Source organism: Onychostoma macrolepis, chromosome 15 (genome assembly GCF_012432095.1).
Source record: "Onychostoma macrolepis isolate SWU-2019 chromosome 15, ASM1243209v1, whole genome shotgun sequence".
NCBI classification, from domain to species: Eukaryota; Metazoa; Chordata; class Actinopteri; order Cypriniformes; family Cyprinidae; genus Onychostoma; species Onychostoma macrolepis.
The window spans coordinates 8,425,861-8,440,686 of record NC_081169.1 but is presented as its reverse complement, the minus strand read 5'-3'; the positions used below and the strand labels follow the sequence as shown (position 1 = coordinate 8,440,686).

Below are 14,826 nucleotides of genomic sequence, written 5' to 3'. Positions count from 1 at the left end.
ACTCTCTCACTCGCGAATTCAGGTGCAGCGAGCCTTCATTCGCAAAAAATAGATCCTTTCACATCCCAGCTATCGGCCTGGGCAGCCATACCGGACGTGTCGAGTTGGGTTCTAAATACAATTCAACGAGGCTACTCGCTTCAGTTCGCTCGCAAGCCACCTCGCTTTAGGGGCATTATTCAAATTTCTGTCTCGGACAACAAAGCTCTTGTTCTCTGCCCAAATGTGGGCATGGATCACGCCGGAACGATCCCTGACCATTCAGCGATTGGCGGCATCCTTCAATCCTGGGACAACACGTCCCTTGAAGGTTTTTCAGCAATTGCTCGGTCTCATGGAGACTGCTGCCTCTATAATATCTCTGGGCCTGTGCTATATGCGGCTTCTTTTGGCTCAAGCCCATGTTCCACCCCACGACTGGGACAGCTTCCTGTCAGGGTAGACCACCACTGTATCAAGGCTGTGGCCCCCTGGACGACCTCTCGCATGTTTCAAAGCAATAATGAGATTAGGCCTGACCTCTAGAAGGAAGGTTGTCACAACGGACGCATCCGACTGAGGTTGGGGCACCCTGTTGGAGGGCAATCCGGCGTTCGGCTCCTGGTCAGCCCCAGAGCAACGTTTGCATATGAACTGCCTAGAAATGTTGGCGGTTTTCTTAGCTCTGAAAACCTTCCTTCCAGCCTTAAAAGGGCACCACGTATAGGTCCGGTTGGACAGCATGATGGTGGTGGCTTATATCAATCACCAAGGCGGTCTCAGGTCACACACTCTTTACAGGATGGCTCATCACCTCCTTTTTTGGGCACAGAAAGAACTCCTCTCGTTACGGGCAGTTCATGTGCCGGGCAGATTGAACCTTGGCACAGACATGCTGTCCGGAGGCAAGGTAGCCCGGGCAATGGGCGCTACACCCTCAAACGGTTCAAGAGATCTGATCAGTCTTCGGCATGGCAGAGGTCGACCTCTTTGCCTCAGAAGAAAACTCTCACTCCCCAACATACTTCTCGATACAGCGAGATGCTCTGGCCCACGACTGGCCCGGTGCTCACCTATACGCGTTTCCCCCGATCGCCCTGATTCCTCAGGCCATCATGCAGGTCAGGGAGACCAAGTGCTCTCTCCTCCTAGTGGCCTTACTCTGGAGGAACCAGGCCTGGTTCCCAGAGCTAGTTCTGCTCTCAGCAGCAGCCCTATGGCCCATTCCGCTGAGGAGGGACCTTCTCTCACAGGCGAAAGGCATGATTTGGCATCCCGGCCGCAGCTGTGGAGCCTTTATGTATGGTGCCTCGACGGGAGCTTAATCAGTGAGAGTAAGCAATACCATTTTGGAGGCAAGAGCGCCGTCTACAAGAGGACTTACAGCCTAAAATGGTCAGTCTTCCTTAACTGATGTTCTGCACGAAGTTTGGGCCCGATATCATGTGACGTGTCCCACTTGCTAACCTTTTTACATGAGAAGCTGGATAAGGGGCGCGCTCCCTCCACGCTCAAAGTATATGTGGCAGCTATCGCAGCGAACCATTCTATCGAAGCTGGCCAATCGATTGCAAAAAAGACCTGATCGCTAAGTTCCTGAAGGGTGCCTCAGAAGGCTTGCAATGCCCTATAGATGTGAGGGCCCATTCCAGAAGAGGGATGGCCTCCTCCTGGGTGTGGTCCAGCGGAATCTCTATTGGTGAGATTTGTGCGGCCGCCAGCTGGTCGTCGCTGTCCACATTTGCCAGATTTTATAACTTTTTATAAGATTTTATAAGACATGCCTGCTTTACGGGTGCGAGTTCTGTCACAATGTGCTCAGGTTTTTAGGGGTCCTTATTAGTACTTCGAGACTGGGCTCGCAGAGCAGGATGTTCTGTATCTGCTCATAGCGTGGCGTGATTGGACACGGTTCCCATACACAACGTGAAGTGACCGTTCGAAAGGGAACACTCGTAACGTCAGGGAACTGATGTAACCTCGGTTCCCTGAGATAAGGGAATGAGCATTGTGTCACTTGCTGCACTATAAGCCGCACGCGAATCAATGACTGTCGCTTCAATGATCTGATGAAATGGCGCTGCGAGCCGACATATATACACATCGGCTCCGCCCCTTCTGGCAGGCTAAAGCGCCATTGGTTTGTGCAGCTACACAAACGTGAACAAATCAGGCTTCAGAACAGAGTAAAACAGGAGTTTTCCCATACACAACGCTCGTTCCTTTTATCTCAGGAAACCAAGGTTACATCAGTAACCGGAGCGTTTTCCAGCATCTGCATATTTGACACCTTTCCAACAATGACTATGATTTTGAGATCCATCTTTTTTTCAAGGACAATTGAGGGACTCAATTGCAACTATTACAAAGGTGAAAACATTCACTGATGCTCAAGAAGGAAACACAAATAAGAGCAGGGGGTGTAAAATTTTGAACAGGATTTTGTGAAAATTTTCTTATTTTGTTTAAAGATCTTTTCTTTTTTTTTATTTGGTACTGCTAAGAAGCTTGAGCATCAGGGTTTTCTTTTTTTCAGAAATATTATGGAAAACTGATGTTAAAAATAAAATGCAGAGGAAAACCAAGTGTTTGGATGTCATTTTTCTCTAGAGGATCCTTTGCGTTACCTTACTAGTTTTCCAATGTATTGGAAAGTAATTAGATTAAAGTGGCCCTATTACAGATTTTTGAAAATTACCTTTCATGCAGTGTGTAACAGCTCTAAGTGAATGAAAACATCCTGCAAAGTTTTAAATCTGAAAGTGCACTGTTTATAAAGTTATTGTCTCTCAAAAGACTCTGAATCATTGAAACAAGTTGTTTAAAACGAATCCCAAGCCGTTTCATTTTGACGTCAACATGAAATATTAGCATATTGCCCGCCCACATTGGTCTGAAGGAAAATGCAAATTCATTCTTTGCCACTAGGTGCCACTTTTGGAGCGGTAAAAATAGCGGTTTCCCCGGTAACGCTGTACACAAAGCAGCACTGTGCTCACAAACACTGCTTTATCAGGCATTACAGGCATAATGAAATGAAAATGAAGTCGATCAATCGCCAATCGGACCAATCGCCGCAGATCACGCAAAGGATGGGTTTGGACAAATTAATCGTTGAGCGAATCGTTTGGGAGTTGTTGAGCAAGTAAGGTAAAAATAAATGCATATTAAGACAATAAAAGTGTTTTTTGACCTTGCATGCATGTCAACTTGTTGTTCGGGACTCCCAAAACCAAAATATGAACCTTTCATTACCCATAATAGGGGCACTTTAAGTTACAAAATTTATGTAATCTAACAAAATGCTGGGATAGATTTGGGCTATTTATTGTTACGCAGAGCAAGGCAACCTATTCCAGTTGCTGATTCTTTAAGGCATTTATTTGCATGGCTTTGTTAAACACGACACTGGTTGCTGATTTTAATGGATCCACAAACTTAAAATGTGTGCTTATAGGAGCCACGTCCACCACGAGGATGAGTCCAGGTACCGCGTTCCAGACAAAGTGAGGTATGCATACTGGATTTGAAATGTCCCACTTTCAGCCTGATTAATACAAGTGATTACCTGCCTCTAAAGTGTAATGTTTCTTGATACATTCTATCACTACATAAAGTGGCTGGTGAGAAGTGGTTGTTTCCTCGTATAGCCACACGAGGACAGCAGATATCTTTTGAATGAAACAAACTGTCCTCAACATGTTTGATGTTTGACAAAGTGACACAGGGTTTTCAAATGAAAAAAGAAAAGAAAAATGACCCTAAACTTAACAAAAAAATAATATAATTTACTTACACTTGTGCCATTTTAAACCCACATGACTTTTTTTTTTCTGTGGAACACAAAATTAGATGTTTATCAGAATGTAAACACAGCTATCCATATAAAGTTAAAGTAGGGTCCATTAAAACCTGAGATGGAGTGTACTGTGTGTTAACTTGAAGAGATAGTTCACTTAAAAATAAAAATAAATAGTGTCATCATTTACTTTCCCTCATGTTGTTCCAAGCCTTTAAGCAGTTTTGTAAATCTGTGGAACACAAAAAATGTAAAAAAATAAATAAATAAAATTTTTATTTTTATATCAACGTTATTCAGAATGTCATTTTTTTGTGTGTGTGTGTGTGTACCATAGAAGAAAGTCATATATTACTTTATTCTATAGTACACACAAAAATGCCATACAGGATATGAAGTCATACAATAAATAATGACTGAAAAGAACATTAAACAAAAACTGGCTGTTGTATCATGTCTTCATTGTCAACAGTGAGATGTAATGCAGCAGCAAATGTGTTCATGAATTTTTTTTTAACTTTGGCCAGATTTTTATTTAATTTTGTTAGTGATTATGTATCAGACATATATAGACAAAATGACCTAATGCAACAGAGTGCTTTCACAAAAACACACTAGTACTACTTACTATTTCTGCAGTATACTGTTTCCAATGTGACAAATGACCCAAAGCAATATCAACACTTCTTTAACATCTCTTTTGTTACTCATTATTTTATCAGAATGCCAAATGTTCAGACATTTTGCACAAACTCACTCAATAGCATTATCTAAAGATCTAATACAGGGATGGGTAACTTTGAGAGTGACGAGGGCCAGCATTTTTTCTCCTTTATACCAAGGGGCCAGATTACTAATCCACGTCCACACACCTTTTACACCATTTTACTCAATTTCCTTTTTATTGAAAGAAATGAAAGTATAATTAATATAATTTGTTTTTAAAGATTTTATTAACTATAAAACTTGTGCAGTTATGCTAGTTCAGAAGGGAAACTTTGTTGTCAGTTGACAGAAATATTACCCAACAAGTCAATGTAAACATCTCAATTGCATTGTCTGTAAATCCTTTTTTTTGTATTAGTGGCCAACAGAACATTCTCAAAACAACCTAAGAGGACAGTTAAAAAGAGCTTATTCAAAAAAAAAAAAAAAAAAAAAAAAAAAAGGTTATTCCAAATGGTACCATAAAATAACCTGGTATCTGCAGGATTTTCAAAATCAATTTTAAGACCTTTAAAGACCTTTTTTAAGATCTGCACTTCACATTTTTAAGAAAAGGGATGAGTCAAAAGTATCAATTAATTATTATGTTAAATAACATATAAATATATCTTAATGACTTAATTGTTTAGATTTGTATAACGCATTAGCTTTTTGCCCATCCACTGGTACACATTTAAAAAATATGTAGCAAAAATGGCAGACGGGCTTATTGAAAATGCATATTCGTTCTCTGGCAGCAGGTTTCTCTTTCAGAACGGCAGATTATACCGGTTTCCCCGGTAACCGCAGCAGCTCCTGACTTTGAAACGTGCATCGCTCATATTTATTCAGTGAAATCACAGCCTTTTGAAGTTTAATCGTCATATTAATCCATATAGCAATTCTTGTCTTTCCGTCCCCAAATTTAAGACCTCTTATAATTAGACTTTTTGTAACATTTAGGAGTTTTCATGGCCATAAATTTAAATAATTAAACTGAAGACTTTTTAAGGACCCGCAGAAACTCTACGAACATAGTTCAGTGCAAACATTTCTGTCATGCATTTGACAAAAAAGCTTTTGTTGACTATGCATTCTACCTTTGAAATTTAAGTGCAACTCTGGCGTCCCGTTGTCTGTGAGCAGTGTGATGGCGATTTAAATAAAATACAGATTTCCAAACATATAGGTAGGCTATCCCCTTGAACTTGTTAAAAAATGGTCTGGTAATTTTAAAAAATATGGTAATTTTATGGTCTGTTTTTTCATTTATTATTTGTTAGTGAATGTTTACACTGCGCTGAAATTAATACTGGGAGCGGCTGGAAACTAGCGACCTCTCCTGGTTGGAGATAGTATTAACATCACAAACTGAAAGCAATCTTTACGTGACTTACTTTTCAAATGTTTTTAAAATTGATCGTCCGAGTGTAATATAATACAGCGGGCCGTACTAAAAGACACTGGGGGCCGTCAGTTGCCCATTCCTGATCTAATATAATACAGAGGGAGTCATTCCAGCCTTTGCCAGTAGGGGTCAGTGGGGCTTTGGGGATGTTCGGACTGCAGGAGTCACAGGGAGTGGCCCATTATCTGCACTGTCATTGTGTGGGCTAATAAGTCATATCAGCCTGTTACTCATCACAACAGCACCGGGTTGCCTTGAGTCAACAAACTGACAGTGAGTAGTGAACAAGATGTAAGTTTTATGTTTAACACTTTGAACTATAGCTCACATTACATTATAGTAGCCTACCTCATCATGACACTTGCAGATGGCCCAGATTTTAATATTACATTTTAAACTACCATGTTTGGATTGCATTTCCCCCTTTTTATTTTGAGTTAAAATCCCAGATATTTAAAAAAGAAAGAAAGCTTGACATGTTAGTATTTTAGTATAAGTTACAGCTCTTGTATCTCACAATATGCGCCTAGGATGTTGGAAATTTATGACTTAATCAGTGGAACAAATGCTATCTTGTTGATCATCAGAATTCCATCCATACATTGTAATGCCAATTGAACATGCTTAAATAGCATAAAATGTGTATGGAAACAATAGCTTTCCAAAATGTGCATAAAAAAACGTTAACCAGCGGTATATACATTTTTTATTGGTAAGAAGACATGCAAACAACAATGGAAACAGTTTTGCCAAATAAATTCCTAGATGTGCATCAAAAAGGTCACGAGCTTGTTACCTCTCAGAACTGTCTCCAAGACATAAAGCATCTGCCACTGATCAACATAACTTGGTCTGAGTGGTTTATGAGGTAGTGGTTTCATACTGTTATTTTTATATTTATATAAGCATAAAGGTCCACCCTTAAACCTAACTGTCAGTGCGGGTGTAAGCAGATCGTACAAATGAGACTGTATGAATTCATACGGTTTAGCCACCAATTCGCCAAAGCGTAAAATACTTACAGTTTGCCATGAGAGTGTATTGGCTACTTTCATTTCAACTTTAATTTCTATTTTCATTCCAATTTCTTTTGAAAACATGGGATGAAAATGCTACAGTATTCGGAAAGTGTTGTTTTAATATTACAATTTTCTTTAATTAATTAAAATGAATACATTTTACAAATCGAATTGAAACATAACTATTGTAATATATTCCAGTATTTCCCAACCCACAACTGTAAACATTTTGGATGTTCGATTAGGAAAACATACAAAATGTGCAGTAGTGGCACTCTAACCTTGTGTCTGAATATGCATACTTCTCTACTATGTAATAAGAAAAAACAGTATGAAATGAGTATTATGTATGAATTCATAGTATAAAACAGTAGGCAAACAGTACACAGATGACCTATTTATTACTTCTGCCATGATTCTGATGTGTGCATCCAGTGGACACTTTACTATCCCATGATGCCTTGAGAAAGGAGTTGTGAATTGCAGTAAAATGATGCAATAATGACAATGACAACACAACAGATATAGTATGTCCGGACATTCGTTCTATATAGAATGTACTGTATGTGTGTTCCTAATAATCTGCCGTTTCACATGGCATAGCCAATTGTTTTCTTTTCACATCAGCAGCTAATGAGCTTGCTGCTCAACATTCAGATACTTGGCTAGTGCTCGCTGTAGCAGCTGCAGCCCGTTTCAGAAACCCTCCTCCTTCCCCAGCTCCACCTGTATAGATCTGCTGCGGAGTAATTTAATGTATGTTATATAGGGGGCAGCAGTATTTCCTACATATCTGTGGATGTATTGGCAGTAGCAAGTCTCTGTACTCGCTCTGCCGCAGCAGCAGCGTAGCAGATTTATTCCGCCAAGACCAAACGCATTAACGTATACTAGCATGCTAAACTCTCTTAGAGTTGTCATGACAGAAATGGGATAGTTTCTAGACATAACTTGAAAGTGTTGCATGACCATTGGCTCTGACAATCACTAATCAGCACTTCTGAAGTGTAAAACTTTGTGAATTATGGGCAAGTAAACTAGGTCTCAGTCACTGGCTTTGTTCACACAGTGGATTATGTGTTTTAGATCTGATCTTTAGGACTGACTGTTCGTGCTGTTATCAGTCAAGTGATGAAATTGGATCTGTTTGTTGAGAGAGTGTAGTCAGTTTTCAGTATCTACATCAGTTGCCATAGTAATGACATAGACATCAGTATGGTCTCATGCTGCCTTAGCGTCTTTTCAGAATGATTGTATTGACGTGATAAGAGCAATGATGTAACAGTAGGAAACTAGATTTTCTTGCAACCACAACTTTCCAAGCTAATAGATATTGATCATAAGCTGTATTAGTCTGTACGCTTTGGCCAGTTTCATTTTGTGTACTGTTGATGGAAAAAAAGCAATAAGGTTTGCCAGATTTTTTGAAAAGGTTTCTAAGAAACATAGGCTATACAGATAGCAGATCTAATTTTAAAATATAATTAACTAAATGTAATTGTTTACTCTTGTTTAATAAAATGGGTTTTAATTTTTTGCAGTTGAATTTCATAGAATATCACAACAAAGGACAAACATCTCAAATGTACCACATTTGACCATTTTACTGGCTTTGCTTGGCATATTGCTTCACAAAATCAGCACACATAGCATAAATTAATGTTAGTAGAGCCACAAGTTCATTCTTTGTACATCTTTCGTCCACCTGCAAAACACATAATAAATTAATAAATTAATTCACAAGCGACCAAGAGTTGAACAGAAATGCTTTACAGAAATTCCACTCGATTAATGACATTGGTCAAAGTAGATTTTCTCATCTGCCCCGCTTTGACCCCTTGACAAACTACAGCATAAATTCTACTACAGCTCACACACAAGTATTATATTCATTTACTAGTACTCTCCCATAACAATACATTACATATTTTCAGAATAGAAAAAGACATTAATAAACCAATTTTAGCCTGTAAGCTCACTTAAACATTAATGAACCGGTAAGGCCAATGCCAGTGCCACTAAATGTCCCACAAAGTTTAACATCATAAAATAATGGCAGTCTTGTAAAGCACATTTTTAAATAATCCACTGAACACATGAAAGGATTTGGATCTAACAGACAATCTATGCAAGGTTTATTTAACAAGTCCATACTACTTACAACCTCGTATAGTTTAAACGAACTTAATACAAAATGGTTTCGGATTATGAAATGATGAGTCCAAAGGCAAATAAAATATCTCCCATACTTCTAGAAATGGAGTATTGGAGGTCCCAGCCCGCCATAAAATACTGAGTGAAATGTCAAACTCTACAGTCTTCTTTATTAAAAATTAATAATGGGCTATTTTGATTTCAAAATGAATATGGCGCCTTTTTACCCCTAAACTTGAGCAAGCACATGTTTATAGAACTCTCCACAGCTGAACCATTGTTTACCATGAAAAAAATAAATAAAAAAAATTAAAGTGTGTAGTTTCTGTGCCCCTTCATTATTTTCCACGTCCAACATTGTTCAGAAAACAGCTAGTCCAGTCCATTAAACGTGCAAGGTGTCTATCACAAAAACAACATGCCCCATGTAAGAGTCCTTCCTCTAATCTCAACAGGCATAAAGCATGGCTGATTTACAGCTACAGCTGCTTGCACTAACCAGCCAGTTTGCTGAAACTAGGAACAGTTTATATTTGGGGCGCCTTTTGCTGTAATAACTCCGTAAAGTAATTCAAACTGCTCTGAGAGCAAAGTATAACATTTAAAATGCTGATAAATGTGAGCGATTTTATCCGTCTTATACATTCCCTCTGACAAAACCACATTAAGGACATTAACAAATGTTTGTATTAGTATATGAATAGATAATTTATTGTTATTTCTGAATATGTAAGTTTGCTATTTTGTAATGTCAGCCAGGGAAGCAACGTGTTTAGGGAAAAGGAGTCACAGTATCCCTATTCAGACTGCATGCAAAGTAAAGGGCTGCCCACTGAATACTTTGAAGTGCATCTCTGTCAAGCTAAGGGGGGGGGGGTTCCGGTAACATTCTGGAACCTTTAAGGAATAGTTCACCCAAAAATAAAAAATAAAAACATTGTCATTTACTCATCCTTATGTTGTCAACTTTAACCTGTAGGACTTTTTCTTATGTTGAACTAAAGGCCCATTCTCACCAAGAATGATAACAATGACTAACGCACAATAATGTTCTTTTTATTAGTGCATGCTCCAATAATGCCATCTGCCTCTTTAAATACTCACGCGCTTTAAAGTTGGGTGGATTTTGACTTGCTCTCGATGGTTTTACTGTTCATTAGCTAGACTTTGATTCGCATTTTTTCTCATTAATTTATAACAATTATTAAAACTTTACTTACAGTTATCGTTATAGTTATCGTCCTTGGTGTCAAAGGGCCCAAAGGCTGGCAGAATATCAGATTTTTACTTTAACTTAAACTATGGTGATATTATAATGTGTTTTCTCTTTTTGGGCCAATGAATCACTCAAAATAGTGCAGGGAGGTAGAGAGAGCGTACAAAAAATAAATAAATAAATAAATAAATTAAAAAAAATATAAAAAGACTGTTGATCACCACTTCCTCCAGACTGGGGTGTCTAACAAAAAAACTCCTTCATGGGTGACAACCAATGTTTGGGGGCGTTCACACAGAACACTGTGTTCCGTTCCATTGTTTATGTAAACGCGGTAGACGGATGTGTCTTTCGCAGCGTCTCGCACATGAGCGCTGTGTTTTTAAGATATTCAGCTTTTACACTGTCAGTTCCAAAACAGTGGGCCAATCAGAAGACCCTGGAGGCGGAGCAAGCGTTGCGAGCTTTTGTTTACAGTAGCAAGTGGCATGGCAACTGTTATTGCATCATGTCTCAGACGTCTCAAAACCCTCGCATTCTGTGCTGTGCTGTTTTTAAAACCATTCCTGAACACTGCGTCTCGTTTTTAGATGTGAAAACACGTTCTGTTTGAACGTCCCCCTTAAGATGCAATGAATGTGGAGTAGTAACATGCATATTTCATTTTTATTAATACTAGTATATTGCGAAACCCCTATGTGGAACAACAAAGGTCTTATATAGCAGAGCATCCGACCTCCTTTAAAAAGAAAATGTCTACTTCCAATGAATGAAAAAGAGCCACTTGGTCATTTTGCTAAATATCTCCTTTTGTGTTACATACAAGTAAAAGAAACATAATTGGAGTGAAATGACAAGTTGAATTTTTGTGTGAACCTTTTTTAAAAGATCAACTTGCGTGTAAGCTTTGCATTTAAAATGCATCATTTAAGCGATCCGTACACAGACCACCTCCTGATATGATCTGAGTTTGGTTTACTTTAAAAAAGGCTGGGTTTGCATTCACATATAAGCCAATCTGAACTGTCAGACCATGTGTGAAAACACCCGATTTTTTAAAATGAAAAAGCTACAAGGATCTCTCTTTCAAACTTTTTCTGCATTTCTTGACTCAAAAAGTTGGAGAAAAGTGGCCTTCTCTCTTCCTCTGAATTAACAGGCAAACTGCAATTCAAATTGGCAGCCAGACCACCGTGACTTCAGATAATCTTCTGTTTGAAGTGCTGCTCTGACCCTTATAACACTGTTAAAGGTGAGGTGTGTAATTTCTGTGCAACTAGTGCCACTAAACAGATACAAATTTTGAGTTTCAAACAGGTTTCCCGGACACTCCCCCTGTATGCCATTGGTCAGACAGCCCCGCCCCAAACTAATGGCATTGGTTGAGCCAGTGTTGCTATGTCTGGCTGGTCAGGATGCTCAAACAAACAGAGCAATGTTTTGACAAGAGTCACAGTGTTTACCCTTTCCTGGGGGAATCAAACGACAAATAGATTTCTAGCTGTCCCTTAATTTTAAGATGTGATGAAAGTATTTTAACACTCTAAAAAACTGCACACGTCACCTACAGTGGGGCAAAAAAGTATTTAGTCAGCCACCAATTGTGCAAGTTCTCCCACTTAAAAAGATGAGAGAGGCCTGTAATTTTCATCATAGGTATACCTCAACTATGAGAGACAAAATGAAAAAAAAAATCCAGAAAATCACATTGTAGGATTTTTAAAGAATTAATTGGTAAATTCCTCTGTAAAATAAGTATTTAGTCACCTACAAACAAGCAAGATTTCTGGCTCTCACAGACCTGTAACTTCTTCAAGAGGCTCCTCTGTCCTCCACTCGCTACCTGTATTAATGGCATCTGTTTGAACTCGTTATCAGTATAAAAGACACCTGTCCACAACCTCAAACAGTCCAACTCCAAACTCCACCATGGCCAAGACCAAAGAGCTGTCAAAGGACACCAGAAACAAAATTGTAGACCTGCACCAGGCTGGGAAGACTGAATCTGCAATAGGTAAGCAGCTTGGTGTGAAGAAATCAACTGTGGGAGCAATTATTAGAAAATGGAAGACATACAAGACCACTGATAATCTCCCTCGATCTGGGGCTCCACGCAAGATCTCACCCCGTGGGGTCAAAATGATCACAAGAACTGTGAGCAAAAATCCCAGAACCACACGGGGGGACCTAGTGAATGACCTGCAGAGAGCTGGGACCAAAGTAACAAAGGCCTCAAATCCTGCAGTGCCAGGCGTGTCCCCTGCTTAAGCCAGTACATGTCCGGCCCGTCTGAAGTTTGCTAGAGAGCATTTGGATGATACAGAAGAGGATTGGGAGAATGTCATATGGTCAGATGAAACCAAAATAGAACTTTTTGCTAAAAACTCAACTTGTCGTGTTTGGAGGAGAAAGAATGCTGAGTTGCATCCAAAGAACACCATACCTACTGTGAAGCATGGGGTGGAAACATCATGCTTTGGGGCTGTTTTTCTGCAAAGGGACCAGGACGACTGATCCGTAAACGAAAGAATGAATGGGGCGATGTATCGTGAGATTTTGAGTGAAAATCTCCTTCCATCAGCAAGGGCATTGAAGATGAAACGTGGCTGGGTCTTTCAGCATGACAATGATCCCAAACACACCGCCCGGGGCAACAAAGGAGTGGCTTCGTAAGAAGCATTTCAAGGTCCTGGAGTGGCCTAGCCATAGATCGAAAATCTTTGGAGGGAGTTGAAAGTCCGTGTTGCCCAGCGACAGCCCCAAAACATTACTGCTCTAGAGGAGATCTGCATGGAGGAATGGGCCAAAATACCAGCAACAGTGTGTGAAAACCTTGTGAAGACTTACAGAAAACGTTTGACCTCTGTCATTGCCAACAAAGGGTATATAACAAAGTATTGAGATGAAATTTTGTTATTGACCAAATACTTATTTTCCACCATAATTTGCAAATAAATTCTTTAAAAATCCTACAATGTGATTTTCTGGATTTTTTTTTTCTCATTTTGTCTCTCATAGTTGAGGTATACCTATGATGAAAATTACAGGCCTCTCTCATCTTTTTAAGTGGGAGAACTTGCACAATTGGTGGCTGACTAAATACTTTTTTGCCCCACTGTATAACTAGATTTAAATATTCACTGCTTATCGTTCTTCGCTCACACTCAGAGAGAGAGCAAGTAGCTAAAGTTTGGTTGCACTGCACTTTGAAAAGTTAAACATGTCTAACGTGCATGGCAAGACAGTCTAAGCGGTTCAGTGGAGTTTTTTGTCCTCAAAAGACCAAACGAACTGGATCTATGGCTTTAGTTGGTGTATCATTCGCTATTTTGTCACAGGTAAATCAGTTTGTATCACGGTGTAACAGTATAAGAGCATCTCGAGTGACACAATCAGTGTGCACATTTGAAAATCATCAGGACTTGATGCCTTTAGCCGGCTCGCTTGACTGTCGCACATCTGTCCACTCCTGCATGGTGTTCTGAAGGGCCTGTGTCTTCTCTTTGTCCACTTGGACGTAGTCCACTTTTTCATCTGAGGTCACTGAAGAGGTGGACGGCTATAGCAAAGAAAAGACATATTTTGTGAAAGGATGTGAAGTGATGGAATCAAATATATTCAACCAAACAACTCAGTGTAAAGCTTCACACAAAATTATTTTATTTTATACTTTTGTTTGTCTTAGAATAGGGGTTTAATTTTGAGAGTTTGATGGTGAGCTTTTCATTTGCTTGATATAAACTGCTAGACATACCTTTCTGTGTGGACCAGGGGAGCCAGGCTGAAAGTCCAGGGCCAAATAGTCCACATTACCACAATTCCTGGGTGCAGGACTGCTGGTACCACTCATCGCTGGGGAGGTAGACACTGGGTTTTGCTGCACAAAAATAAACATGTTTTTTGAGAAAGAGCTGACTGAAACAAAAACAAATCTCAAAGAATATTATCTGTATTGAAAGGTAGTCTGTAGTTGAGGAACTCGGTAACTAACTACAAGGTTGGGGTGCTATTCCCAAAGCACATTCAAGCCTTTTCATCACATTCTGAAACTCGACTTCTTGTCCTCACCATTGCCACATAATTCTCCTCACTGTCTGCAGAATCAGTGCTGGTGATACTCTGGGTCGAAATGGGCCGACACGGTTGCGATGAGATGGAGTTCACAGGCCTGTAAAGAAAAAGAAAAAGAAAAAACACTGAACATGTAATATATATAACTAGTCTTAGTCAAAACTTGTTTTCTAAACATTGCAAAGTCTGAAGTCTAAATCCGATTGGCTGACTTCTACAGGATTTCCGGGAACCATGTGTGGTGGTCTTTAACAGTCTGCCAGGAAAACCATGTTGACTGACACTGAGTGCTTCACGTGAGCATGTAAATGCTGGATTTCAAAAGCTTTGTGAAGAAGAACTTTGCAAACTTTTTGAAATTGAGCATTTAGTTGCTCATGGGAAGAAGGGTTAGAAGGGTTTGTTTGAGGCACTTAGTTGAACATAAGAGTCAAAGTATCTGCATGTACTTTACTTTACCTGACAGCACCAACAC

General features: G+C 39.5%; 1 protein-coding gene across 1 annotated transcript in view; it reads right to left on the bottom strand.

Annotated features, from left to right (window-relative positions):
- Positions 1–13,350: 13,350 nt before the first annotated feature.
- gab2 (GRB2-associated binding protein 2) overlaps positions 13,351–14,826 on the bottom strand; it is a 65,236-nt gene continuing 63,760 nt past the window's right edge. Inside the window, exons 8-10 of the mRNA XM_058799634.1 lie at positions 14,349–14,448; positions 14,035–14,157; positions 13,351–13,839 (exon numbers count right to left, since the gene is read on the bottom strand). Of these exons, the coding sequence (XP_058655617.1) occupies positions 13,696–13,839; positions 14,035–14,157; positions 14,349–14,448 (367 nt within the window). The 3' untranslated portion in view covers positions 13,351–13,695. The remainder of the gene's footprint in view (positions 13,840–14,034; positions 14,158–14,348; positions 14,449–14,826) is intronic.